The 25,464-nt window shown below is 54.1% G+C and overlaps 1 protein-coding gene across 7 annotated transcripts in view; it reads right to left on the bottom strand.

Annotated features, from left to right (window-relative positions):
• Positions 1 to 3,209: 3,209 nt before the first annotated feature.
• Anks1a (ankyrin repeat and sterile alpha motif domain containing 1A) overlaps positions 3,210 to 25,464 on the bottom strand; it is a 154,280-nt gene continuing 132,025 nt past the window's right edge. For 3 of the 7 annotated variants that reach the window (XM_021185968.2, XM_021185970.2, XM_029471560.1), the window contains 12 exons: positions 22,887 to 22,993; positions 15,604 to 15,702; positions 14,625 to 14,777; positions 14,431 to 14,538; positions 13,246 to 13,410; positions 11,997 to 12,122; positions 11,649 to 11,720; positions 11,246 to 11,332; positions 8,598 to 8,735; positions 7,575 to 7,745; positions 7,193 to 7,291; positions 3,210 to 6,746 (listed from right to left, as the gene is read on the bottom strand). In XM_021185968.2, coding sequence (XP_021041627.1) covers positions 6,627 to 6,746; positions 7,193 to 7,291; positions 7,575 to 7,745; positions 8,598 to 8,735; positions 11,246 to 11,332; positions 11,649 to 11,720; positions 11,997 to 12,122; positions 13,246 to 13,410; positions 14,431 to 14,538; positions 14,625 to 14,777; positions 15,604 to 15,702; positions 22,887 to 22,993 — 1,445 coding nt within the window. In that variant the 3' untranslated portion in view covers positions 3,210 to 6,626. The remainder of the gene's footprint in view (positions 6,747 to 7,192; positions 7,292 to 7,574; positions 7,746 to 8,597; positions 8,736 to 11,245; positions 11,333 to 11,648; positions 11,721 to 11,996; positions 12,123 to 13,245; positions 13,411 to 14,430; positions 14,539 to 14,624; positions 14,778 to 15,603; positions 15,703 to 22,886; positions 22,994 to 25,464) is intronic. The other 4 variants (XM_021185971.2, XM_021185973.2, XM_021185969.2 and 1 more) reach the window with 3 other exon arrangements.

Raw genomic sequence — 25,464 nt, 5'->3', positions numbered from 1 at the left:
TGAATCCAGATTTAAATGTTTTTTTTAAAAAAAGATTTATTTTATATATGCGAATACACTGTAGCTGTAGGTTGTGAGCCTTCATGTGGTTGTTTGGGATTGAACTTTTAGGACCTCTGCTCGCTCTGGTCAACTCTGCTCGATCAGTCCTTGCTTGCTCTGGCCCTGGCTTCAGACACACCAGAAGAGGGCATCAGATCTCATTATGGGTGGTTGTGAGCCATCATATGGTGGCTGGAATGTGAACTCAGGACCTTTGGAAGATCCGTCAGTGCTTTTACCCGCTGAGACATCTTGCCAGCCCGGGATTCATTATTTGATGGCTCTATTGGGAAGAACTGGAGATGTGTGTAGGTGACACCCGTGACTGTGGGAGGCAGACTACTGTAAGCCCCTTCCTTGTCCCTCTCTTGCTTCCTGGTACCAAGAAGTAAGCAACCCGGCCATTCATGAGCCATGTGCTTTCATCTGGAGCAGTGGTGCCCACACTCAGGATAGTGGGATTTCTTGGAAATTGTAAACCCAGATCTTTTCCTCAGGTAACATCAGATGCCTGGCTAACAAACTGGCTGTCAGAGCGTAGGCCTGCTGTTGTTCATTACTTATTTTTCCCTTTTTTTTTTTTTTTTCTGCCTCTTGGAATTAGCTGGCTTTTTTAGCGGTCTAGCTCTGAATTTGTGATCTTCCCAAGTGCTGGATTATAGACATGCAACCACACACAGCACCCTGGCCATGTTGTAAACCACTTTGGTTTACCTGTGGTGTCTCCTCTTTCCATAGGATGTATGTATTTTAAGTAGTATTGAGGTTTTTTTTTTTTAAGATTTATTTATTATATGTGAGTACACTGTAGCTGTCTTCAGACACTCTGGAAGAGGGCGTTAGATCTTGTTACAGATGGTTGTAAGCCATCATGTGGTTGCTGGGATTTGAACTCAGGACCTTTGGGAGAGCAGTCGGTGCTCTTAACCGCTGAGCCATCTCACCAGCCCCATAGTATTGAGTTTGTATGTAACTTGTCATCATCTGTCATCTACCAGTTCAAGTAACAGGCACTTTAACTCCCAATACTGCCCTTTAAATCTCTGTCACTGTCGACTGCTGTGTCTCTGCTGAGAGTCAAAGTTTTGCATGAAAGCATGTTTTTGTTTCTTGTCTGACCTCCTGGCGTGCCCCAAGTTCCAAGGTTTCTTCTGTCTGGCTAACTTTCCCACCACCTACTTAGGGACAATTTCTGGTGACGGTTTCTTTTCTTTTCTTTTTTTTTTTAAAGATTTATTTATTTTATATATGTGAGTACACTGTAGCTGTCTTCAGACACACCAGAAGAAGGCATCAGATCCCATTACAGATGGTTGTGAGCCACCATGTGGTTGCTGGGATTTGAACTCAGGACCTCTGGAAGAGCAGTCAGTGTTCTTACCTGCTGAGCCATCTCTCCAGCCCAGAGTTTCTTCATTTTCTTTCACCCCAAATGCCCCCGTTTTCACTGAGGTAGGATTCTGGCTTGTCAGCTCATCCTCTCTCTCCTCACCCGCTTCCCTTTACTCTCTTTTGGGTTAGGGTCTCACCTTAGTCCAGAAACGTACTGGCACTCACACTGCAACCCAGAGTAACTCAAATTGTGGCAGGCACACCTCCTGCCTTAGCTCCCCATGTCATAAGATTATGAGACAAGCCATGCACCACCAGGTCCAGCTTCGAGGGCAGAAGACAAGTCTTGTGTCTTTAAAATGGCCTCTTCTGTGTTGGTGAGGTCCTTACCCTCCCCCACCTCTTCTCTTGCCAGTCTCAAGAATTATCTTTTCTGGGCTGGTGAGATGGCTCAGCGGTTAAGAGCACCGACTGCTCTTCCAAAGGTCCTGAGTTCAAATCCCAGCAAGCACATGGTGGGATCCGTAACGAAATCTGATGCCGTCTTCTAGAATGTCTGAAGACAGCTACAGTGTACTTACATATAATAAATAAATTAATACATATTTAAAAAAAAGAATCATCTTTTCTCCAGAAGTCTGATTATGCTGCACTAGTTCCCTGGCAAGGATTTCTTTGGGCTGAGTCTGTTTTAAGATTTGTTCAGTTGTCTGCAAGTTTGTGTCTCTTGCCAGCATTGGGATTTGGGCATTTGTTGGTTTATTTAGTACTAAGTTTCCTTTTGAAACAGACCTACCAGATAATCTGGCTGGCCTGCAGCTCTGCCAGGCTGCTCTTCATTCATGACCTTCCTAAAAGCTGACTACTGACATGTGCCATACACAGGACTGACAAGCAGCTTTTCTTCTGGAATCTGGACTTGAGTCTTATTTAAACCTGTTTGAGCTGCTGATGTTCACTGCTACTCTGAAAGAGAAGGCGACAGACACGGCACCCTTACAGGCACGCTGGGCAGAAATCCACGTTCCTCCCCTGACTCGGCTGCCCTGGGGGGTACAGCTCCTCCTCACGGGGGCACTGGACATGCCTCATGAAGAGCCTGCAGGACCTTGCACTGCTGGGGTATCTTGCAGCGGAGCTCGGAGTTCAGCTAACGTCCAGCAGAGACCAGAAACACCTTGCCTTTTGAGGCTGCCTTTCCCGGGGCTGACCTAGAATGGCTGTCGCTTGGCTGAGTTAACTGTTGTTTGCACTGTTAATCTGTCCCAGGTTTAAACTGTACTAGAAAGGGAAAGCAGATGTTCCTGCTTACATGTGACGGCTATTATCAGCCCACCCTTTGTTTCATGTGGCCCAAACATGAATTCCAATCGTTGGCTTTTATGAATGCAGTGCAGAGATGTTTGGCTGTATATACAGCTATGCGCATGAAAATGTACTTGGAAGTTTTTACAGCATGCCTGGAAGGGCTTCTGATAGCAAGACCCTGAGACAGAGCCTAGGCAGTGAGCTGTGTGGGCACAACACCAGGCAACTAAGGTGGAGCCGTTCCCTCAGCTTTAGGCCCCATGCTGTTAGAGATGCTCGGTGGCCATCTGGGAAAGCCCACGGCATGAAGACCCGTCTGTGGCCCGGCTTCCCTTCCTGGTTCACAGTCATGTCCTTGTGGGACCTGCTTCAAACAGGGACTGTTCCAGGGCTGGCTTGGCATCTACCTGCTGAAGGACAGGAGACTGCCAAACTGTTATCCAAGTCAAGCAGAGGACATGTGTCCCTGACCTGCTGGCATCTGGCCTGTGTCCACAGTTAACACCAAAAAAGCAGCTTTGCAATTCAGAGACCCCAGAGCTATGGCCGGTTTCTAGCGCTCTCCTTTATTAGCTTAGTCAGTCCTAAGCTGTACAGCTATGGAAGTGAGAAACCGAGCTGGAAGCCCAGGGTGTGCACACTGTGCAGTGAGGTGGTCTATGCCGATGCACAGGTTGGTTATGTTTGGTACCACAAGGTGTTTATAATTCAAACAAAATCGGACAGATTAACAATTTTATGTACAATAAAACAAAAGGGGGAATTCAAGTATCAAAATATGGAAACAAAGATTAAATAACATTTTTCTTACAATCCAGTCCCACTGTCCACCATGAGCAGTAACTCCCATGGCCGGCAGGCAGCGCTGGTCCCGGCACCTCACAAGCTAACTGTGAACTGTCTTGATGATTGCAGCCATGGGTTCTGAGTGCTCAAACCCAAGGTTTCTCAGAACCCCCCAGTGGGCAACCTCAGAGTCCAAAGTCCCCTGCTGGGACACAGGGCCTGCAGGGCGGCAGGCCAGCCAAGAGGCAAGCAAGGGAGCCTGTGGCCGCTGCGTGAGGGACTGGGCACATCTTGCCACTCCCACCAGAACGGCTCCTTCACAGTTCAGGCACAGCCTTGGTTTCACACAAGCGCCAAAGGCAGAACCTTCCATGTGGCACCTGTCCTGAAAAGGAGAGACCCACCCAGAGGAGGAGAGGAATTTCTTAACTATTCAGAAACCAATCTTGAAAGGGACGCAGAGCAGACAAGCCAAGATTTTCTGGTAGAAAACACCCTGAATAAATAAGACCTAGCAGCGTCAAGAGGAGGAAGTGCCTGCCTGTGACTTTAGAACAGAGTGCAGCTTGAACTCATCGTAGTGTCTACAGTGTTCCCCTGGGCTTTGCGCCCACTGCAGAGCCCACTGAGCTCACCTCTGGCAGAGGGAAGGGGCTCGGCATAACTGAGCCAGGCACCTAGGGTCTCTCTGGGAGCCGAGGGCGGCTTTTCAGGGCAGAGAGCGCGAGGCAGGAGAGGAAGTACTACCTGCACCTAGCAGCGGAGGCCCTGGCTCCTTCCCAGAGAGGAGTTGTACCCAGCAGCTGCTGCACTGAATGCAGCAGGCAGACAGCCCGCAGGTCTACAGAGGGAAACCCTGCTTTCCACACTGAGCAGCCACAAGGTGGCAGTGCCCAGGATTGCTCCCTGCACAGGCCCAGGATTGCAGCTCATGGCCACTGTTCAGGCCTGGCCTCCTGTCCCCAGGACCAGGATGGGTGCTGCCCGGAGAACCTGAAGCCTGCTCACGTACCCATGGGCCAGGGCTTCTCTTTTTGCTCCCTACTCTGGAAAAGCTGGTGAGAGGCCTGGTTGGTCCCCCGACCCCAGCAGTCTGCCCCTCACTGCTCCTTAAGCCCAGGAGGTGGCTCACCACCCAAATCACTTTAAAAAGCAAAGCAAGCTAGCAGAAGAGCTAAAGCAACACCAGCTTGACCTCAAGACCATAGCGGGGTGCGGGGGGGAAATGGGGTGCAGGGGGGGAATAAGACTGTTCTCTGACTAGCCTTTTCCACATCTGGAACAGATGTGCCCAGCTTGCCACACAGGATACAACAGTCAACAAGCATCAGAGAGAGGCAGATCCAGTCCCCAGCTGTCAAGCTGCAGTCATAACTGACATTGCCATCAATGCCCCAACAACTTCTCCCTTCCTACGTGGCTCCATTGGCCCAGCAGCAGCATGGGGACAGCCGCCTGCGGCAGTGCTAACGGGGACAGGCAAGTACTCCGGAGTCCCCCGCACCAGAAACTACTTGCTTATCCCCACTGGGAACCCCAGGAACGTCTGTGTCATCACCTCAGTAGGCAAGGAAGCCTCGGGCGTGTCCTCATGGCTCTAGCCAGGCCAAGAGCCCATTGTGAAGGCAGAGGCTGTCTGAGGGTTTCAGGCCCGTCTCAGGTCCTGTCTTGTTTAAAGATTGGCAGCTTTACCGAGAGGCCGGAGCCAAGTGTTAAAAATGTATAAAAAGGATTACGTTTCTTATCAAAAACACATGTCCTGGACAGGCCACTTCTTGGGCCATCCAGAGTTCCGGTCTCCTCGGCTAGATGCCTGGTGTCTTCGCTGCCTCCAGGGCAGGGTCCTGCAGGTGGCGGCAGGCCCAGGCCGAGCAGGTGACAGGAGGTCCTACGGCAGGACTGGGCCTGGGTCTTCAGTGCTGCAGATGAGGCTCTCGGGGCTGGGGCAGGAGCCTGCGCCCCACGGCTACTTCTGCAAAGCAGGGTGGCTCCTCAGTGGCTCAGCTTGGCAGAAGCAAACAGTGGGGGAGGAGAGAGTTAACCAATGAGTCTGCATAAGGCGGAGGACATGGAAAGGGACACAGAGCAGACAAAGGTCCCTGCCTCCCTGGAGCCCTCCACAGCCTACAGCCCACTGTTGCTCCTGGCCCATCTGCTCAGAAAGGCACAAGGAAAGGCAGGCAGCCGAAGGGCCCACCCTGGCATATGGCTCGGGTGCTGACTGGCTTGGGCAGACACTGCACTCTACTGTCTGCACCACGGCCACAGGGGTCACTTCTGTCTCCTGCCATCTAGACTGATCTTTCCACATCAGGGCACGTGAGGCTTCCTCCGAAATTCAGCTCCATGGCGCTAGCTCCCAGGCAGGTGCTTGGGGACGGCTGGACGATGGCTGTCTCAGGACCCCACCACCAGAGGAAGTATGAGAACGCTCCCCGACACCACTGAAGCTGCTCAGCTCCACCCTGTCCAAGGGCAGCTCCACTCCGAGAAGGAAGAAGGTGCACTTGTGTGCAGGGCACACCTCAGTGAGCTGGATTCCAGAACCAGGCCCACAGCACAGAAAGGGGCCAAGCACACACAGGTCCCTCAGGAACCTGTAGTTCGGAGGGTCACAGCTCATGGTATTAGAGCCAACTCATGCAGAAGGGCATGGCTGGCCCCAACCTTCCCCCTACAGATAGTCTGTCCCTGGTGAAGCCGTATCACCGGGCCTGACCAGGAGGGAAACCAGCACCTGAGAGCAGCTGTGTGTATGGCATCCTGGCACTGGGAGGTCACAGTGGTGGTTGGGTCAGGAAAGGTGACAACTGGTAGCTCTTGGCATCCAGCTGTGACCCAGGCGAGGAGAGCAACCTCAGAGGGAGCTACTGTGGTTCTGCTGGAAGACTACCCTCACCTCACAGTGCCTGGCACAGAGGCTTTGGGGGCCTCAACCCCACTCTGGTGCCTATGAGGCCCCCTTCAAAGGCAAGTCACCCCCCAAGCTGTCCTCAGCCCAAGGGGAGGATTCACAGTGTTGGGTGGTGTAAGCAGGAGCTGCTGCCAGGAGGGCAGGTCCCAGGGAGGCGGGGCCTTGGTGGCCGCAGCTGGAAGGAGAGTTGAGAGCAGAAGATCGGGTGGCAAAGGCACAGTGGGGTAGCGGAGACAGAGCAGCATTAGAAGATAGTGGTCTCGTACTTGGTGCTGAGGCTCCGCTTCGAATCTGGCTTTGGGTCCACGATCCAGGAAACACTAGCGTGGGACGGGGCCTCTTGGTCAGAATCAGGAGGTTCCAGCTGCCAAACAAGGAGAGAGCGGGGGTCAGGACTCAAAGTGGGCCCTCTGCACTAGGATGGCATACCTGCCCCTCTCTTAAGCATCTGAGGGATTGGCACATCCAGGAACAATTCGCAGCTGCTCTTTGAGGGCCATTCAACCAAAGGAACCTTGCCCCACTGATTTAATGCTCTAAGCCTTAGTATGGTCATGGTAGGCAGGAAGGGAGCAGCCCCTAGCCCTTGGGTCCCTCTGGTGGGCAGAGGAGCTCAGCCTGGGGCAAGACCACAGCACTCATCCCAGACCTTTGCAGAGGACACATGACAGAGACAAAGGGCAGAACACACAGAGGGAATCTCCAGGAAGGAGAAGAGCGTCACAAAGGCAGAGCATGAGGCCAAGGTATGAGACAGCTCACGGGCACTTTGGGGAGCCTGACACACAAGACAGCGGGAGGCGGAAAGACCTTGACTCCAGGACTAACGGACGGCAGCGGTAGGTAGGAAGGACGGTGAGTGGTGCAGGTGTGACAGTGACAACAGCGAGAGTCGGGGGGCACCGGCACCTGGGGCGCAGAGCAAAGCAGACAGACACAGGGATGTCACAGGGTGCTTGCTGCAGCTGTATGCAGCAGCCCCATGATGACCGTGCCCTGGGTTGGGCCCGACAAGGGAAGAAGGGAAGACACTGCCCTCTCCTGCCAGAGGAACCCGGGTTGGAGGTTGAGGGGGAGCTAAAGGAAGTGGGTAGGCCGCTCTCCCAGGACAGCTGCCAAGGGGTGAGAAGACACTGGCTGTGCCCCGCTCCACCCGAGCCCTGGGGTGCCCTGGAGGCTGGAGGGCACGTACTGCAGATTTCCTCATGCCGACCCGAGGCTTAGGCACTGGTTTGGAGGATTTTGTCTCAATCATCGAAGCTGCAGAGGCCGCCATGGTCCTGGATTTCTGGGCTTGGAGGGCCAGCTGATAGGCCACCTCGAATGCCTGCCCCAGGGTCAGGATGATCTCGTAGGTCAGGTTCTGGGAAGAAGCAGAGTGCCAGCTAGCAGCGCAGCTTCCTGCAGACCCGTCCTCCTCACGGGGAGCAGGAAACATTATTATTATTATTATTATTATTGAAAACACAGATTTGTTTCAAAGTGGTCAGCAAGGAATCTTAGCAGAATAGCGTTTCTTCAGACAAGACTCTGCTTCAAGCACTAGGTGAATGCAAACCCAGCCGACTGCATCATATTCTAAGAGGGAATGCCCGCAGCAGAGCCCTAGTGTCTTGGGGGCTACGCCCTCTCTGGAGTCTTTCCATGGCTGGCTTGTGAGCTAACCAGCATCAGCCTCTTTCCAAGGAGGAGTGACTGGGGACGAATAATGTATAGAATGTACCCTAAGCCCATCTCAGTGCGGTACATTAGCAGCGTGGGTGCCTATGTGAACCGCAGGGGGAGAGCTGTGTTAGCTAACCCACGTCATCTTCAGGGCAGCCCCAGATGGGGAAAGGAGAGGTAGCATTTCTAGATCATGGAGTTAGCTAGCTGTCAGAGGCAAAACCGGACATCTGGTGCCACGGGCTAGGGCTGAAGGACTTCCTGCAGCTTGTGTGTGGAGGAAGCCCCAGAGAGCTGGACACTGGACACTTCCTGCTGTGAGAAGGGGCAAGGAGAGCTGAGGCCAGAGTGTATGGCCACCAGCAGCCTGGGGAGCTGGGAATAGTGGGTCGACCCAGGAAATGTGTAGCTAGGAAACCAGGTGACACCCAGGCCCAGGGTGCTTCCATCTGGGCTGCTACTCACGGCTGTAAAAAGGACTGCGATGGACATTGCTGGGCCACTGCTGTCTTTTCAGGCCACAGTCTGCGACCATCACAGGGACACTCACCACATCCACTGTGCTGAAAACATGGCAGTAGTGGTGGCTCGTCTGCAGGTCCTTGGTGATGTAGGCGAAGGTACACAGGTCCTCTGGGTCCTGTGCGGCGCAGGAAATGTTCCGGATCTCGTGCTCAGCAATGACGTTCTGCCAGGAAAAGTGCATTCTGGGACTCCTGGGCTCCTCAGGGCGTGCCTCTGAGTTTACCACCCTACTTTTTTTTTAATCAGCCTGGAACTCCAGACAAACCCCACTTTTCCTCACTGGGTTTGAGGGCTGTCTGAGCCTGCTCATTTAGCCACAGGGCCTCACTCCTGACTGTGGCCAACAGGCAGCAAAATGTTCCCAGGCAAATGAACACATGTTCCATCTGCTCCAGAGAAGGGCAGAGGATGGCTCTTAGGAGGTGGACCCCAGGCAGTCTGTATCTCAGTTAAGGAGCCAGGAAGGGCCAGTGCTAAGGAAGAGGATAAGCAGTTGGGACAGAAATCGGGTTCCAGCGATGGACAGGCACCATGGAAGTCGAGCCTCTGGGGTGGCTAACCTGGCCGTGCGGTTCTCACACCTTTGCAAGGATGTCTGTGGAGGATTTCAGAAATGAGGGCTGGAGAAAGATTAGGATGCTGCCAGCAGTGCTTGATGGGAAATTCTGGAGAGAGACTGTGCTCATGACGGTGTCTACTGCGGACTGGACCATTCATGTTATACTGTGACAAAGAACTTTACACTCTGCCCTGTCCCCAGACTGAGATACTGAGGGTGATGATGACAGACTCCTGGACCCAGGAGGGGGCAGGGAGGAAGAAGAGGAGGAGGAGGAGGAGAGGGAGGTGGAGGTGGCAGTGGTGGCGGTAGCGGCAGTAGCCGCGACACCCAGCATGTAAGAGGGAGTATGGCTATAGCTGTTCTAGTCAGGCTTACAGGCTTACAGGGAGAACTGGGAAGAGTAACCAAGGGACAAAGATATAAAAGGCATGTAGTTGGGTCACAAGAACTGGATGAAGCCAGCCCAGGGAGGACATGGTGTCTGAAGACAGTGAGAACACTATAAAGGAGTCAAATGCTGTGTGCTGGAATAGCAGGAATGACTTTGGAGATAGTTCTGGCATTGGGCAGACCCAACCCAGGACTAATTCAAGAGTCCAGAGGAGAACTCACTGGGCTGTCTTCTCCTGAGAAGAGCCAGCTCCAGTCTGCTTGTAACGGCCACCCAGAAACATGTCTCTCCAGGATCTACTTGATCACGCTCAGCCATCTAAGTACTCAAAGCTTGCCCCAGCCCTGGTCCAGAAGGGCCCCCTACTCCTTAGTAGATGGAGATCTTGGCATCACCTACGTGGTGTGAAGAATGTAAATGATACGGGCCATGGAGGCCTGCACCCCAGCTTCAGAGGAAGGCCTGGGCCCTGGCAGCGTGGGAGTTTGCAAGAGGGAGCTGTGAGACTGGGAAGGGGAAGGCAGTGGGGACTCAGAAAATGCAGGGTTGGCACCAGGAACATGGATGCTGCCCAGGGAAGGCTAGGAGCAGTGGCCAGAGCTGAAACACCAGGGCCTCCCTTGCCCACTGGTGCTCGCAGGACCACCCCACATGCCTAGGTGCCAGACATGCTGTGGGCATTGTTTACCTTGCCGGATTCTTGGTTGCTTTGGTCTGGCCTTTGCTTGCTATTTTATTTCTTCCTTTTAGAGTGAAAAAAATGCTTATTCTGTACTACTTGTTATCTCAGGAGTGTGCAGTTTCTGATTTTTATTTATAAAGTAAATGTGTTTTATGTGTATGAAGTTTCCCCTGTATGTGTGTCCATGGATCACATGTGTGCCTGGTGCTTACAGAGGCCAGAAGAGGGCATTAGATGTCTCTGGAAGTGGAGTATAGATAGGTTTTGTGCCACCATGCGGGGGGCAGCCAGTGCTGTGAGCCATTTAACATCTCTTCAACCCTGACTTCTGAGTTTTATAGGAGCTCAAAATTAACAGTTTGCTTTAAAGCTGGACATGGTAGCTTTTAATCTCAGCACTTGGGAGACAGAGGCAGGTGGATTTCTAAGTTTGAAGCCAGCCTGGTCTACAGAGTGAGTTCCCACCCAATCAGGGCTACGTAGTGAGACCCTGTGTAGAAAACATTTGCTTTGAATCTCAGAGGAAGCTTGAACTTGTACTTTTGGAAAGTGCTAGGACTGTATGGGCTCTGAGGATGCTTGCAGGGGGACTGGGTGCATTTGTGTTATGAGATGGTCATGAGCCATTTGGGCCAGAAGCAGAATACTATAGTTAAGACATGAGGTGTCACTGGGCGTGGTGGCACACACCTTTAATCCCAGCACTTGGGAGGCAGAGGCAGCCGGATTTCTGAGTTCAAGGCCAGCCTGGTCTACAAAGTGAGTTCCGGGATAGCCAGGGCTACACAGAGAAACCCTGTCTTGAAAAACAACAACAACAAAAAAGATACGAGGTGTCTCCCTGAAGGTGGGTCCCGGTCGGTGGTGCTGCTATTCTAGAACGTCCCAGAGAGTTGTTCCTGCCTCCCCCACTGCTTTTTGAGCACCATGAGGTGAACAGCCAGTATGGCCTCACCACACGAAGGCAAGTGCGCATGGACCGGCCCTTCTGAACCTGTTATACTGTTCTCTCACATAGAGTCCTCATGGGCAGCGTACCTTGTTGGAGGCATCAATGAACTTGACACCTTTGTACGTGATGGACAGGATGATGGTGGGGATCTTCTTCATGTGCTCCGTTGACCTCTGTAGAAACATGGGGTGGGCTGAGGGTGCGGTTTCTACACAGTTTGGTAGGGCCAGGAGGTCATAGCAGGTGTCCCCTAGCTTGCTGTTCTGGTCAACCCCTCCCACCTACCCACACTTCCCTCCTCATCCTCATGCTATGTTTATGGCTGCTTTGTCTGTGCATTATCATGTGCCTGCCTGGTATCCATGGAGGCAAACAGAGAGTATCGGATCCTGCTGGAACCGGAGTTATGGAAGGTTGTGACTACCAGTGTGGGTGCTGAGAACTGAGCCCAGGTTCTCTGGAAGGGCAGACATCACTCAGCCAGCTTACCCGCATTTTGGCACAGGCATCTTGGGTGGACTCTGTCCCTCGCAGATCTTTGATCAGCATAGAACCCAGATACTGTGGGAATGGGTAAAGAGTGGGCTTAGGGATACTTGTGCTGTCGTGTAGGATGGCCTGGCCAATGTGGGACTATTCTGTTGTTTGACGTTACCTTTCAAAACATGTTCTCCCACCCCGACGGAAAGCTCCCTCCCTGGTTTATTCTCAGGCTAGTGTCTCTCCCCTCAGCACAGCCTGTGGGTCCTAGGTCCAGCCTTGTGAGCAGTTCGAGGACCCAGGTAAGAGGGGGCAGGGAGAGAGGCTGGCCATCTTGGGAGGACAGAGGCAACTCACATTGGCCTCATAACCACAGGACTCAAAGATGAGCTTTTCTGGCTGGTGCTGCCAGCTCTGAACAGGAGCATAGGGCGCGGCCAGGCTGGGTGGACGGAGGGTCAGCTTGGTCTCACTGGGCTCCTCCTGTAGAACACACACAGTTGGACACTACTCACCTGCTCCAGGGAGCTCACAAGTGCACTGCCGGGCTCTAGGACACCCGAAGAGTGGGGAAGCCAGTGACTCCGGCAGGGCAAACTGGAGCCTGAGCAGCCCCAAGGCCACTGGAGGAGCTCCCGGGGCATCACAGGCAGGAAGAGCGAGGATTTCTGACACAGGAACGTGTACATGACAGGCCGAGTGGTGAGCACCATTCGGCATAAAGAACGCAGGCAGCAGCCATGGAGCTGAGCCCTCAGCTTCCTCAGGCCCCTCCCGGGCAATGGATGCACTCTAGATGGACCCTGTGCTAGCAGCTGGAGGGCAGGGACCACCACAATTTATGTAACACTTAATGTGGGAGATGGAGGTGCAGGTTCAGAAAACACCTCAGTTCTGCTTCTACTGTGTGTGGTCTCCACAGAGACCTGAACGATTGGGCACTGTGTAAGAATGTAAGCAGTGCTGTGGGAGGGATGGGACAGGGAGACACACCTTATGGCCTGGAATGTGTGCAGGGCATCAGAGCAGGGAGGTATCTGCTCTCCCAGGAGACACTGCTAGCCTGAGGTCTAGCCGGCTAAAGGAGAGGAGCCAGAGCGTGGCAAGGCAGGAGGACAGACAGGCTGGACCCAAGGAATCTGGGAGGGTCAGGGCCCCAGAGGCTGAGCCCATAAAGCAAGATGACACCAGCATTGTCCTGGGAGGCACAGTGAAGCATGAGAGCACCTGGCTCTGCCTGTAAGCTGGAGCACGGCAGCAGGCACAGCGGGTCCTGGGCTGTGGGGCCGCGGGGAGGGCGGGGCTGGAGGAAAAGCCGCTGAGGAGCTGTGGAGAAGGAAACCCTGGGGATTGAGCCTCATGAGAGAACGGGACTGCTGTGGGGATGAGCAGGGGCCTGCAGGGCCCGACAGGAAGACCATGGCCCAGGAGAGCTTCAGATCTGATGCAGAGATATGGAAGTGTCAGGAGAAAGCTCTTCTCAAAGCTTCTGGAGGCCCAAGGCCTCACCTAGCTCTGGGTAGGGGTGAAGAGGGCAAGTGGCACTGCTCCTGGCACTGACGGCAGCCCACCGATGGCCCCGGCCAACTCTGACCCTCCTGTTTACCTGGACTCGGAAGCGGTCTGCTCGGGAGGCGGTCCCGGGGTCGGGCAGGCTGTCGTGCCGCCTCCTGCTTGTGTCTGCCGAGGGCAGCAGCAGGTCTGCTGACCGCCCTGTGCAGGAATCATTCTGGCTCAGCGGGGACGATGTCTGGGAGATTAAATCTTGGCACTGTTGGGCAAGAAACTGGTGAACTTCCCAGACTGGAGGCATCGCCTGCCCTCGGGCTGCCCAGGGTGGCACAGGGCTGAGCAGCCATGTGGACAGAGGCAGCTAGGCCTTGCCTGTTCCAGGAAGAGCCAAACCTCCCAGCAGCCCACCCTGAAGAGGCCCATACAAGGCTGTGCTGTGGAGAGGGAAGGGCAGGGGCCACTCCCACATTCATCACGAGTGAAACTATCTGCCCTGTCAGCAAAGCAGAGCCCTCTCTCAGGAAAAGCCTCCGAGCAGCGGGCTCCTCCAGTGGGAAGCTGCTCTCCATGGCCCTTCATGTGGCTCCAGCCCTGGCCTGTCTCGGCTTCCTCATGTGTACAAGCTGCGTCTTCATGAGGATGCTGCCAGCACAGCGTTGTGGTGGCCCGCCCATCACAGTTCCGGAGTTTCCAATCAGCAGCCCTAAGCGGCTGTCAGGGACTGGCTGGTCTGAGGAAGCCCCGGCTGCCCCAGGATTTGTAGCTTGGCGGCAAGCACTGGGGTGGGCCCACTGGCGCACTGGAAGGGTCTCTGCAGCAGTAGGTAGAGCTGAGTCTAAGCCCTGGATGTGGGCCTGGCCTGGAACTGGTTAACTTCCTTTCTATAGTCACAGTGCTGGGTCTTCATTAAGAACCACCCCAAGGGGCTGGTGAGATGGCTCAGCAGGTAAGAGCACCCGACTGCTCTTCCAAAGGTCCTTAGTTCAAATCCCAGCAACCACATGGTGGCTCACAACCATCCTTAACAAGATCTGACTCCCTCTTCTGGTGTGTCTGAAGACAGCTGCAGTGTACTTACATGTAATGAATAAATAAATCTTAAAAAAAAAAAAAAGAACCACCCCAAGGATTCTGGGTACAAACAAGAGGTCTCACCTTCAAAAAGGTGAGAAACCACTTTCCTGTGCATGAGCCCAGCGGGCGAGGGCAGGGACTGCTGTGTGCTATCCCAAGAGTCATGTGACCAGGACTAATGCACAAAGTGTGCTTGTGAACTCACTCTTAGCTGGGAAAACCTTGGAGGCTTCTGGGGTGGCTCCTCATAGGGCCTGTCTGCTAGAGAGGCGATAATGCGCTTGCGGTGGCCCAGCAGGTGAACCTTCAGGACCTACAGAGGGGCAGAGGAGCAGTTAGGGGGCGGGGCAGGGTGGGGCGGGGCAGGCCCCCCTCCCCAGGCCTCCCAGGGACACTCACATTGACAAGCTCTAGCTCCCAGAGGTTCTTCACAGTGTCGATGGAGCTGTAGCCACTGGACAGGAAAGAGTGGACATAGTCCTGCAGCCCCAGCGAGTCCAGCCATGAGGGCACTGAGGGGGGGCTGACCCCGTCATAGCCAAGGGCCTTCACCTGTGGTGCAAGGAGGCAGGGAAAGCATCCCTGAGTCACAGGGAAAGAAATACCCTGTGCCTTCCCTCGGCATACCACCACTCTGGGATGCAGAGGCTGCTGGGTGGGGGCAGGAGGTGCTGGTAGGTGAGGAAGACGGGGAGGAGGGGTGAGGATGCTTCTCCTGAGCTAGCTCCAAGAGTCACTTCCTGAGCTCTGGTGAAAGGACCAAGGGCAAGCTGGCCATGACAGTGACAGTCAGGGGTGGTGACTGTGGTCTCAGAGAATGCTCCTCTAGGGCTTCTCTGGGGTCAAGGTAGGTCAGCTTGTCCTCTAATGAGTCAAGAGACTCCAGAGGCGGCTCGAGTGACAGGCCAAGCCCTTGGAACTAGCTCTGTGCCAAGAGGACCCCAGAACCTCCTCAGCTGTCCAGACAAGGCCCTCACTGCCCTGGAGCCCTGCTACCCTCCAAGGGCCTGGGAGCTTTACAGAGAAGCAGGAAGACCCTGGGCCTGCTGGGCTCTGATGAGCGAAGACACAGGATGAGATCTGCACGTCTCAGAGCCAGGCTCCTTTTCTGCTTTGGGTCTATGCCAGCGGTTCTCAACCTTCCTAATGCTGCGTGTGACCCTTTAATCTAGTTCCCCATGGTGTGGTGACACTCAACCCTAGAATTTTGTTGCTACTTCATAACTGTAATTTTGCTACTGTCGTGAACTGTAAATTTCTAACATGCAGGATATCTGATATGTTAGATATGACCCCTGTGACCCAAAAGGGGTTGTAGTCCACAGGTTGAGAATCTCTGGTCCATGGGGTCAGGAGGGCCAAGGCCTGGAGTGGTCACCTTGGGCAAGGAGCGTGCAGCCTGCAGCAGCTTCCGCCGGTGCTGTGGGTCACTGATGCCAATCTCCCTCAGGTCCTGCTCTTCCATCACATTAGACCCCTGAGAGAGAGAGGATGTTAGGTCTTTCCTACACGAGGCCCGGTGTCCAGTCAGGTCAGCCTGCCGTGATGCCACAGCAAACGTTTCTCCATCACAGCCACCAAGAGAAGGCAGAACACTGGACGCCCTGGCCAGCAGCCAGAGTAAGCTGTTGGCAAACCTGCCCATGCCCGTAACGCATGGCACTGTGCTCCCCACAGACACACCTAAGCCTGGGGGAGGAACAGATGCGGCAGGAATCTGACAGGACTATTGAAACAGGGCTCACTGCTGGAGGAAGGGGTCCAGGCTAAGCTTTAGTCAGCATTCTCGCTGCCTTGCCACTATCTGAATAGAGCAGCCCAGGGTAGAGAAGCTACAGAACCCGAGTCCCACAGGGACAGTGGGGACAGCTGGCGGGCCACATGCCTCCTTCCCAAGTACACCACAATGTTGTTAGCCTCTCTGTTAATCTTGGTCACACAGATGGAAAAATTGAGGCACCTGGCCATCAGAATGTTCCAGAACGTATATATGTAGTAGCAGAACTTAGATCTGAGCTAAAGCAGTGTGACTCCACCTGCAGGCCTCAAGGCTGACTGACTCCATACCTGTAGCCCTCAAGGCTGTCTCACTGTAACAACCATGAGAAACAATTGTATTTTTTTGTTTTGTTTTGAGACAGGTTTCTCTCACTGGTACTTCTGGCCTAGAACTCAGAGATCCTCCTGCCTCTGCCTCCCAAGGGCTGGGAATTAAAGGTGTGTGCCATCATGTCTAGTTGTGAGAGTAAATTTTATGGAGTCAAAGTTCATCTTGAAGTCTGTATGTCTTGTACATGCAGTACTGGAGGAAGTGCCATGTGGGTCCTGGGAACAGAACTCTGGTCCTCTGCAAGAGCAGTCAGTGCTCGTAACACCGAGCCGGCTCTCCAGGGCTCAGCCTGAAGTCTGATCTTTCTTCTCCCCTCCCTGTGAAGGGGTTACAGGTGTGTAACCCCACACTGGGCCAGATTAAACACAGGCATCGCACCTGCTAGGCCAGAGATGCACAGGGCACCATTTGTGTAAAGGATATGGGCACGTGTCTCAAAGTCAGCGCGGGCACCCTACATTGGTAGGAGCTTTGTGAGCAATAACCAGCATCTATGTGGGGGTCCCTGCTCCATGTTCTGCATGCTTTGCACACACAAACCCCTTTGGTTACTCTCTCCCAGGCCTTCCCCGCTTGCCTTTTTGTGTTTTCTCCAGTGAGGAAATAGACCTTTCTCTGTGAGCAGGTTAGTTCAGCTACTTCTCTTTGGCTGCAGGACACACTCCCTGCCCACCATGCACAAATCCCCGGGCCAGCTTCTAGGTGATGTACAGATTTCTGTAGTTGATCTGGTAGCTGTCCATCTGGCCCTGCCTGATGACCTTGTTAGCTCTGTCAAGCCCTTGCTTTCATACACTGAAAGCACTGGATCCCACGGGGCATCTCGGTATGCCAGGCTTGGGAAGCCCTTCTAGAGTTATTCTTTAAGCACTGGCATTTTCCTTTGTATATAGTGATGTCCTCAAACTGGCTTTCTTCTCTTCCAGGTAGAAGCTGTCTGTTTCTTTCCTACCAACCTGGAATTACATCTGCAGGTCTGGAGTGGCTGCTTCTGGACCTCTTTCTGGATTCTTTCTACCCCACCTTGTACTTAGATGTGCTAAGTAGCTTGGATCATTGAATGCTATGACCTGGTGGCCCCACCTTTGCCTCTTTAGCTCCTTTGTCCTGGGTGTGCCTTCACCATGGGATAAATGACATTTCACAAGGACCGAAGCAGCCAGGCCCCTTGCCCAGGTGAACTAGTTTTTGAGCTGTCAGTTGGTGGCGGCTGCCTTGCTGAGGCCTGGGGAGGGTCAGAGACACGGGGGCTGTAGGAGAGGGGTGTGGTGTGTGTAGGGTATAGAGCTCATTTAGAATTGTACTTGGCAAGCATGGAGTAAGACCTGAGCTCTCCAGGCTTAGGGTCTCTAGGAGCTCCCACTGTACACGGCAAGTAGGAAAGGCTTGTTTCTGGCTTCCACCAGTTCCTTGACCCCAAAGAGGGACCCAATAAGAGGCACAGTCTGGGTAACTGCTTGGCTTCCATCCTTTTGGCTAAGATCAACTGCATGATGGGAATGAGACCCCGGCAGCAGGTTACTCAGGGAGGGAGGAGGGAGCTGACTCATGCCAGGACTGAGTGTCAGTGTTCACTAGAGCCCTAATAGAAAGACCAGAGCAGGGAGCGCCTCTCCTCTGCCACTTCTGTCTCTGGGTATGGCTGGTGTTCACTCAGTGCTGCCCACTCCACACTAGGAAAATATTTTCCTGAGTACAAAACTGACACAGGCTTATTCCAGAACATTTTGAAGTGAAGGAGGCACAAAGTGTGAAGGTCGTCACCTGCTTACCTGGTCCCTGGGTGGGGTACACCAGCATCTTCCTTTTCCTTTGCCTTTGGCCTCAAGACAGGGTAAGTTTTTCAGAATTAATCTTTGTTGCTGTTATTTTGTGTGGTTCTGTTTTTGAGACAGGATCTCACTATGCCTGGGGTTGGCCTGAAGATAAGCTGACGTAGAACTCACGGAAACCCACCTGCTTCTGCCTCCACATGCCTGGTGATGTCTGGCAATGTCTGTGAGTAAAGCTGTTTGTTTGCAAACCTGGCAGCCTGACTCAATCCCCAGGACCATATGGTAGAAGGGGAAAAAAACCAGCTCCCTAGAGGTGTTCTCTGATCTGTACACGTGTGCATATGCACACACAAACACAAGCAAGCATGTACAAAGACACGAGGGGACATGCAATGTAATAATGATTTTAAAAAGTAACATGGAAGCTGGTTGTGGTGGCTCATATCTGTAACCCAGCACTCAGGAGGCTGAGTGTTCCAGGTCAGCCTAGGCTAGCATGAGACCTTGCCTAACACAAGCTGGGCATGGTGGTGCGCATATGTAATCCTACCACTTGGGAGACTGAGGCAAGAGGATTGGGAGTTCAAGGTTAGCCTGGGCTACACATTTGCAGTTTGGCGGGCCTTGTTCACTTTAAGAGTCGAAGGGCTTGGTTTCAAAGCCTCTCATGTCTTTGGACACTGCAGGTGAAAGTGGGACAGCCCTGTGGATGCCCGGCTGCTGCTCTGCTCTGGAGGAAGGGTGCACACCGCCTACTGCCTCTCAGTGCCCATGCAGTGGCAGCTGCACTCCAGGTAAGGTGATGTTGGCATGCTCCATCTGGAGTATACGTGAATGTGTGGGACCATGAAGGTCATCGGTCCAATGGTAACCAATGCTCCAATGGGAGGATGGACAGAGAGGCCTGCTCCATCTGAAGCTGCTGGGAAGGACCCATGACACAGTCCTCATCTGAGCTCTTAGTACTAAGCGGAACTATGACTTTTCTCCCGAGCTTTCCCTGCCTGTGTCATGGTGACCACGGTGCTTTCACACACTGATGCCATGAGCCTTAGCCTCCACAGGCCAGGCTGCAGATCAGACAGATACCCTGCAATCCCCACACCAGCCTTTTGGAGGATGTATGGCTGGATCACAGATCTAGAGCACCCCTGTGGCTGTCAGTACCCTGAGAAGTCTGGCTCTTGGGGAACAAGACTGACCAGGCCAGAAGGCAGGGCACAGGCTTCTCTGAGAACCCTCCTGCCTATGCCTCAGCTCCACCCACCCTCCTGCTTTGGGTCCTATATCAACTGGACAGAAAATGCCAGCCCAGCAGTTGGCTCACAGAGTGCTGTGCGGAGACAGGCGGCTGAGGCAGGAGGAGAAGCTGGGTGCTGCAGGGCGACTGGGCAGCAGCTCTGCTTAGGCTGGCCATGCTCCTAGGACCAGCAACAGACAGAGGTAACAGGGAGGGACAAAGCCCCAAGCCAGGGGCCATGGGAGCACAGAAGCCATGGCAGGAGATCCAAGACTCTAGGCCATGTGTCGAATAGAATGGCTAATGGGGCTGAAGGAGAACAGGTCTAGGAACTGGGCGGGACACCTTAGGGGCCTGGGGGTTTGGTCTGACGGAAAGTAATAAAGAGCAAGCTCCTGGCCTAGCTGTACTGAAAGCCATGAAGGACATCGGTAACCATCGGTAACCTGCAGCATTCTCCTATAGGAAGACCTACAACTGCAGAAGCAGACAGGAACCCATGTGCCAAGTGACAGTGGGGTCATGCATTCATGCCTATGTGCCCCTCACCAGCCCCACGTGAACATTCCCCACATTAGGAATTATCTCACTACATGACTTTTTCACGTCTATCACAACCCTCTGACCTCAGGGCCACCATCATTCTGCCACCAACACTTCCACGAGGCTGTCAGAGATTGCCTGCTTGAAGGCACAGGTGTGCCTGTCCTCCATCAGTGACCTCCTTCTCAGCATGCATTTGCTCCTTAGTCCCCAGAATGCCCACTTCCTGTGGTCATGGTCTGTGGTGAAGAGGAATGGACCAGGAGGCAGGCATGAGCCATCAGGCGCTGATGGCTGGCAGGACAGCCACACTCCCTTGCCTGCTTTTCTGGTGCTAGGGTTGGGCCGCCCATTAGGCCCCATTAGCACAGGGAGCTCATGCTAGCCCTCACAGCCCTGACCTGACCCGTTCTTTCTGCCTACAGGCAAGAGGGTGTAGAAGAAGTTTAAGCTACAGGGTTTGGTTGCCTGAATCCATCATTACATCACTGTGGGGTCAGTCAGGATTAAGAGCACTGGACAACCCCCCTCCCCCCAAAAAAGCACTGGACCCAGACAACAGAGACCTGTGAGGCCAATATAGACCTCAACAGAGCATAAGTGTTGTGTGTGGCCCCAAAGGTGACCCTGAGAGCAGCAGACAGAAGGCGCAGGGCCCAATGTAAATATGAGCATCATGGTAGCCAGAGCACTGGGTCCTCTGTCCCTGAAGACATCTGAAGGGCAGATGATTCTGGAAAGCTCCCTTAGCCATACACAGAACTTCTACAATGCTGCGAAACTCCACAGGAGCTCCTTGTCTGTGAACATGTTTCCAGATGTTCCCAACATATCTGGATCTGGGCTTCCTGGAGCTACTTTGTATCGATAGAAACATCTTCAGGGCCCTTTATTGGAGCTACTTTGTATCTAGTAGATATATCTCTAGGGACTCTCAGCACCAGGTGAAACCTTCACCCTCTACGGTGAACCAAACTGGATGATCCATGCCAGGCCTACCCGCTGAGGTAGTGTTTCAGGAACAGGAAGAAGCCCCTGCTAAAATTTATCCTTAGGCACTTTACATGCAGTTTCCCAGGAAGCTGTGCTGGGTACTCAGGCCACTCCAGGCTCTGGAGCAACATCATACTAAACTCAGGTGTGCTCTGCTCACCCCTGGTGGATACCTCTGTGGATGCTCCAGGACTAAAGAAGCCCTGAAGGACCACACTGCCGGTCATCTGCAGGTTCTGCGCCTTACATGGGCATCTGGTTCACGGGCATGGTTGCCCAAAAATCTAGCTGCAATCTAGTCTGGGTCTCAGGTTGGGTTAGGGAATCCTGAGGCTGTTCAAGGACTGGAAAGCTAACCCTTTCCAGATTTAGGAGAGCTGTGCTATGATATGGGCTTAGCCCCCGAGGGACTGGAACACAGGAAAAATTTGGCAGATCTTGCCAGTCACACGGCAAAGGGTACTTAGAAGACCCCAAGATCCCAGAGCCAGCTATCCTCCCCACTAACTGAACCCGCCTCCTTCCTAGTTCATGATCCTCCCCTAAAGAGCATGGTGAGTCAGAAGTAAGGTTCCAGGAACCATAAGCACCCATGTAGCTTAATTTTTAAAAAGGAAAAACAAGCTGCTATTTTAAAACTGTAGACTTTTAAAATCTGAAAAAGAACAGCCCCCAACCTAGCCATGAGAGTGTAGCTTATTGCAGACTTGCCCAGGAACAGGATGGCTTAGTTAAAGCACTCTCCATTGGACCTTTCCTGGAAGTCACAAGCAGGATGCACCTCTCCCCCCAAGACACCAAACCTTCTTCTAATGGAATAAACTCACTCATCCTACTGAATGGATGGTAGGCTGGGACTCTGTGCCAGCTCTGTAAACATGGCCCCTCACATGAGGTCAGGGCAAGTGGGCACAAGTGAGAGAGAGCTCTGCTTCAAAGTTACAGTCTGAACCCCCCAGGACTAGGAGAGGAGGAGACAGGCCTCCCAGAAAATGGGGGAACAGAGCAGATGGGTTTGTCCGCCTTACCAAGATGCATAGCATATAAATGACAGTGTTCAGAGAGTGACCTCTTGCCTTGTGCCTCCCAAGTGCACAATTCCACCCCACCAATCACCAGCAGTGTGACCCTGAGTAAACCACTTAGCCTCTGCTTACATGTGGGAAACAGGGAGAGACACCAGCACAGAGCTCAGATATTATCAACTGCTGAGATTGGTACCCAGCTCACAGGAAGGATGTGAGCTGTCACAGCTACTGCTGTGACATCGAATGGCCCGCACCTGAGCATGACTTAGCTCAGGCACTGCCTTGAATGGCTCACTAGGATGCACTGGGCAAGGCTTCTTGGAGACGGATGAAAGTGGGGCCACTGGCTCCTGAGAGCAGGGTCTAAGCTGAGTCCCAGCTGCTCAGAGAGCAGGGGTGAGACACTGGTTTTCCCTTTGACCTCTTGTACTCCCTGTGAGTGCAGGATGAACCTCAGAAAAGCAACCAAGCCAACACTCAGCCCTCCTTTGCTCAGCTCTGAGGCCAGGCACATGTGAGGCTCTCTGGTTTCCTCCACTTGGAGGGGCAGGAGGAAACCTTTGCTACAGTGACAACAGCAACGTTCTGGAAAGTAAGGGAACTCCTGGCATCCAACTGAGATGGGTCATGGGGTGCCTGGCTGCCCTGCCCACCAAAGCTGCTGGGGGATGGCTCTACATGCCAGCCAGGGTACCTCAGCACATAGCACACAAGTATCCAGTCTAAGAAACAGGGCTGGGGCTGGGGTCTGAGTCAGGGATCCCAAGAGCGCTTCCACTGAGTGGCACTTGGGCCACAGGTAGTAGGGCCGGGATAGTCGGCAAAGTTAGCATCAGTTACCCAGCTGACTTCCGGGTGCCCACGGCCCCTGTGGCTCTCCCCTGTGGCTTATGTACTCTTTCACACTCCAGCTGGGTGGGCCAGCTTCCAGCAAGCAGCACCAACCTGGGCCAGCACATCTGACGTACTCACCAGGAAGCGGACATCGTCAAAGCCATTCAGCAGCAGCTTGCTCTCATACTGCTGCAGGCCGATCGACTCCAGCCACTCCCCGACGCTCTGCTCCAGCGTCCGAGAACCTGACGAGAGAGGAATCGGCAGACGCTTGAAAAGGGAGAACCCGTTAAGGCGGTAGCAGCGGCACTCAGAGGAAGACAGATGGCACTGCCACATCATAGTCATTACCATGAGGCAGTCAGACTATGTACAAGAGAGCAGAGAGCAGGCTCTCAGCTTCTCTTCTCTGTACAGGCAGGGACAGAGCTGCCTAGTGCTGGACGTGAGCCAACTCGGGTGGCTGCTGCCCACACACACCCCACGGGTAGGAGCTGGCTGGGGCCGGGACCAGGGCCAAGGCTGTACATGCACGATCTTGGCCTAGGGTCAGGGGAGCCAACCCCCAGTGGTCTCTGGGTCAACTCCTCAATGTCCACACAGAGGCATGGCAGAAAGTCTATCCCCACAGGCACTAGAGGGGAACACCAGAGCTCTAAGTGCCCGCCAGCCTGGCTGCTCCTCCCATCCATGTAACTTCAGGAGCTGCCGTGGGGCTGTGGCGAGGGGCTAGTTCTGCGACCTTGCAGCAGAGACCAGTCAGGAGACAACGCGAATCTTCATGCAGCAGAGGGACACAGGCACACAGCGAGGGCTCCGGGAAGGAAGCGGCGGCGTTCATGGGGACCCAGCACATGCAACGCAAGCAGCACGCAGAATGGCAGGGGCAGAGAAGGGTCTTTTACTTGTTTTCCCCCAGCAGTCCCGGAATAAGCAAACCATGGCCCCGAGCTCCACGTGCTCCCAGCTCAGGATAGCTGGGTGGGCTGGAGTGTGGGACCCAGGCTCAGGGATGGCTCTGCTGGGTCAGTGGCCGGCCAACCAGGGCTCATCTACAGATAGCCTCTGGAGGCCGGCAGGTGGGGTGCCTCCGGGGCTGAGGCGCTGCTGCCTTCCTGGCCTGGGCTGGCATCCAGGAGCGTGGCGTTCATGTTCTCTGTCTTCCGTGGTGATTCCTATGATCTGCCTGCCTGCTTAGGGGACAGCAGTCGGGCTGTTCAGTTCTTGGTCAAAGAAGACAAAACCAGGCAGACAGAAGAAAGAGGCACTTGTCATCAGGAGGCGGCAGTGTATTTAGTGTGCTGTTCTCTGGCTGAGCGACATACACACACACACACACAGAGCTTTCTTCCCAGGGTCTCTGGTCTCTACTGATGCACAGGAATGGAGAAGGTCTTCTCACTCAGCTCTTCAGTCAGGGCGGGACCGAGGCAGTGCATGAAGGCAGATGTCCGTCCCTCCCTCCCGGCAGCCCTCAGGTGTTCAGCTGGATGCCTTCACACCCACCTGACTTCTTCAGTTCTTGTAGCACGGACAGGTAAGAGGAGGGCAAGGAGGAGGAGACAAGAGAGGTGCAAGGTGGGAGAAATTAGAGCCAACTACAGAGACATCACCTCCAGGAACTCTTCTTTGATGGTGAAAGTCATCCAGCCATCACTGGCGGGCTCTGTCCTTCAAGGCAGGGCAATGCCAACTTGCTTGTCTTGGGGACCCTGCTAACCAACTGTGGCAGCCTCCGCTCCTCTCCTGTCCTCCACAGAACAGATGGTGGATGGTGACCCGGCAGTCTCTGGATGTGGGCTGTAGCAGAAACGCCAAGCCTGGGGGCTCCTGGACTTGCCCTTGAATGGAAAGTCAGCTCCAGGAGCCTAGGCAGCAGGCTCTCGAATGCTCGCGAGCCAGTGGAGCCCCGGCTGCTGATTCATTCCTGCTGTAATCCCAGGGCTGCACAGCTGCGGTCCAGTCTGCTGCTGCCGCTGAATGTGCTCCTTCACAGAGCCGCAGCAGAAGGCTTTGTCTGAAGGCTCTGGGGCTCCACCGTCCTTGCTCACTCTCGTGTCTGGCCCTCCCCCTCGTCCCCTCCCACCCTTCCCCCTTCCACGCTCAGGAGAATACATCAGGGATCGGACATCGGGCACGGGAGCAGAAGCTGCTGCCGCCTTGGGGGAGGCAGAGCGAGCTGACAGGTTTCCTGGGAGTGATGCTGGCGACGTAGACACAGGCACTAAGGGCAGCAGCAGCATCTCAAGCTCGGGGCAGGGAGGGCACGGGCGAACTGTGTCTATAACTTGGCCTTGTAGTTTTGAGGAGAGCCAGGGGAAAAGACCAAGGGGGCATCACAGCCCCCACTTGTCACTTTAGGAAGCGCTGTCCGATTCAGCACAAAATAGCAAGACAAGGCTATTGCACCTGATGCTCCATACCCAGGGGAGAAGCATACATCTAGAGCAGGACACTGGGCAAGGGGGGGCCAAGGGGAGCCCTGATCTACTGCAGTCCAGCCAGCTAGGGACAGCCAAGGTCAGAGGCACACAAGAACCACATGCCACCCATAAATATGCTGTGGGAGGCACCTGCATCTCAACAGGTCACACACAGGAAAGGTGTCAAGAGTCTAGGCCCCAGGAGGGTGTACTCGGCAGGTGCTCAACAGCGACTGCGGAGTGAAGCAGAGGAAAGCCAGGCCACCTTCCCGACAGAGTAGGCCATTGACCGG

This window comes from Mus caroli, chromosome 17 (assembly GCF_900094665.2).
Source record: "Mus caroli chromosome 17, CAROLI_EIJ_v1.1, whole genome shotgun sequence".
Lineage (NCBI taxonomy): Eukaryota > Metazoa > Chordata > Mammalia > Rodentia > Muridae > Mus > Mus caroli.
This window is presented reverse-complemented; position numbering and strand designations above follow the sequence as displayed.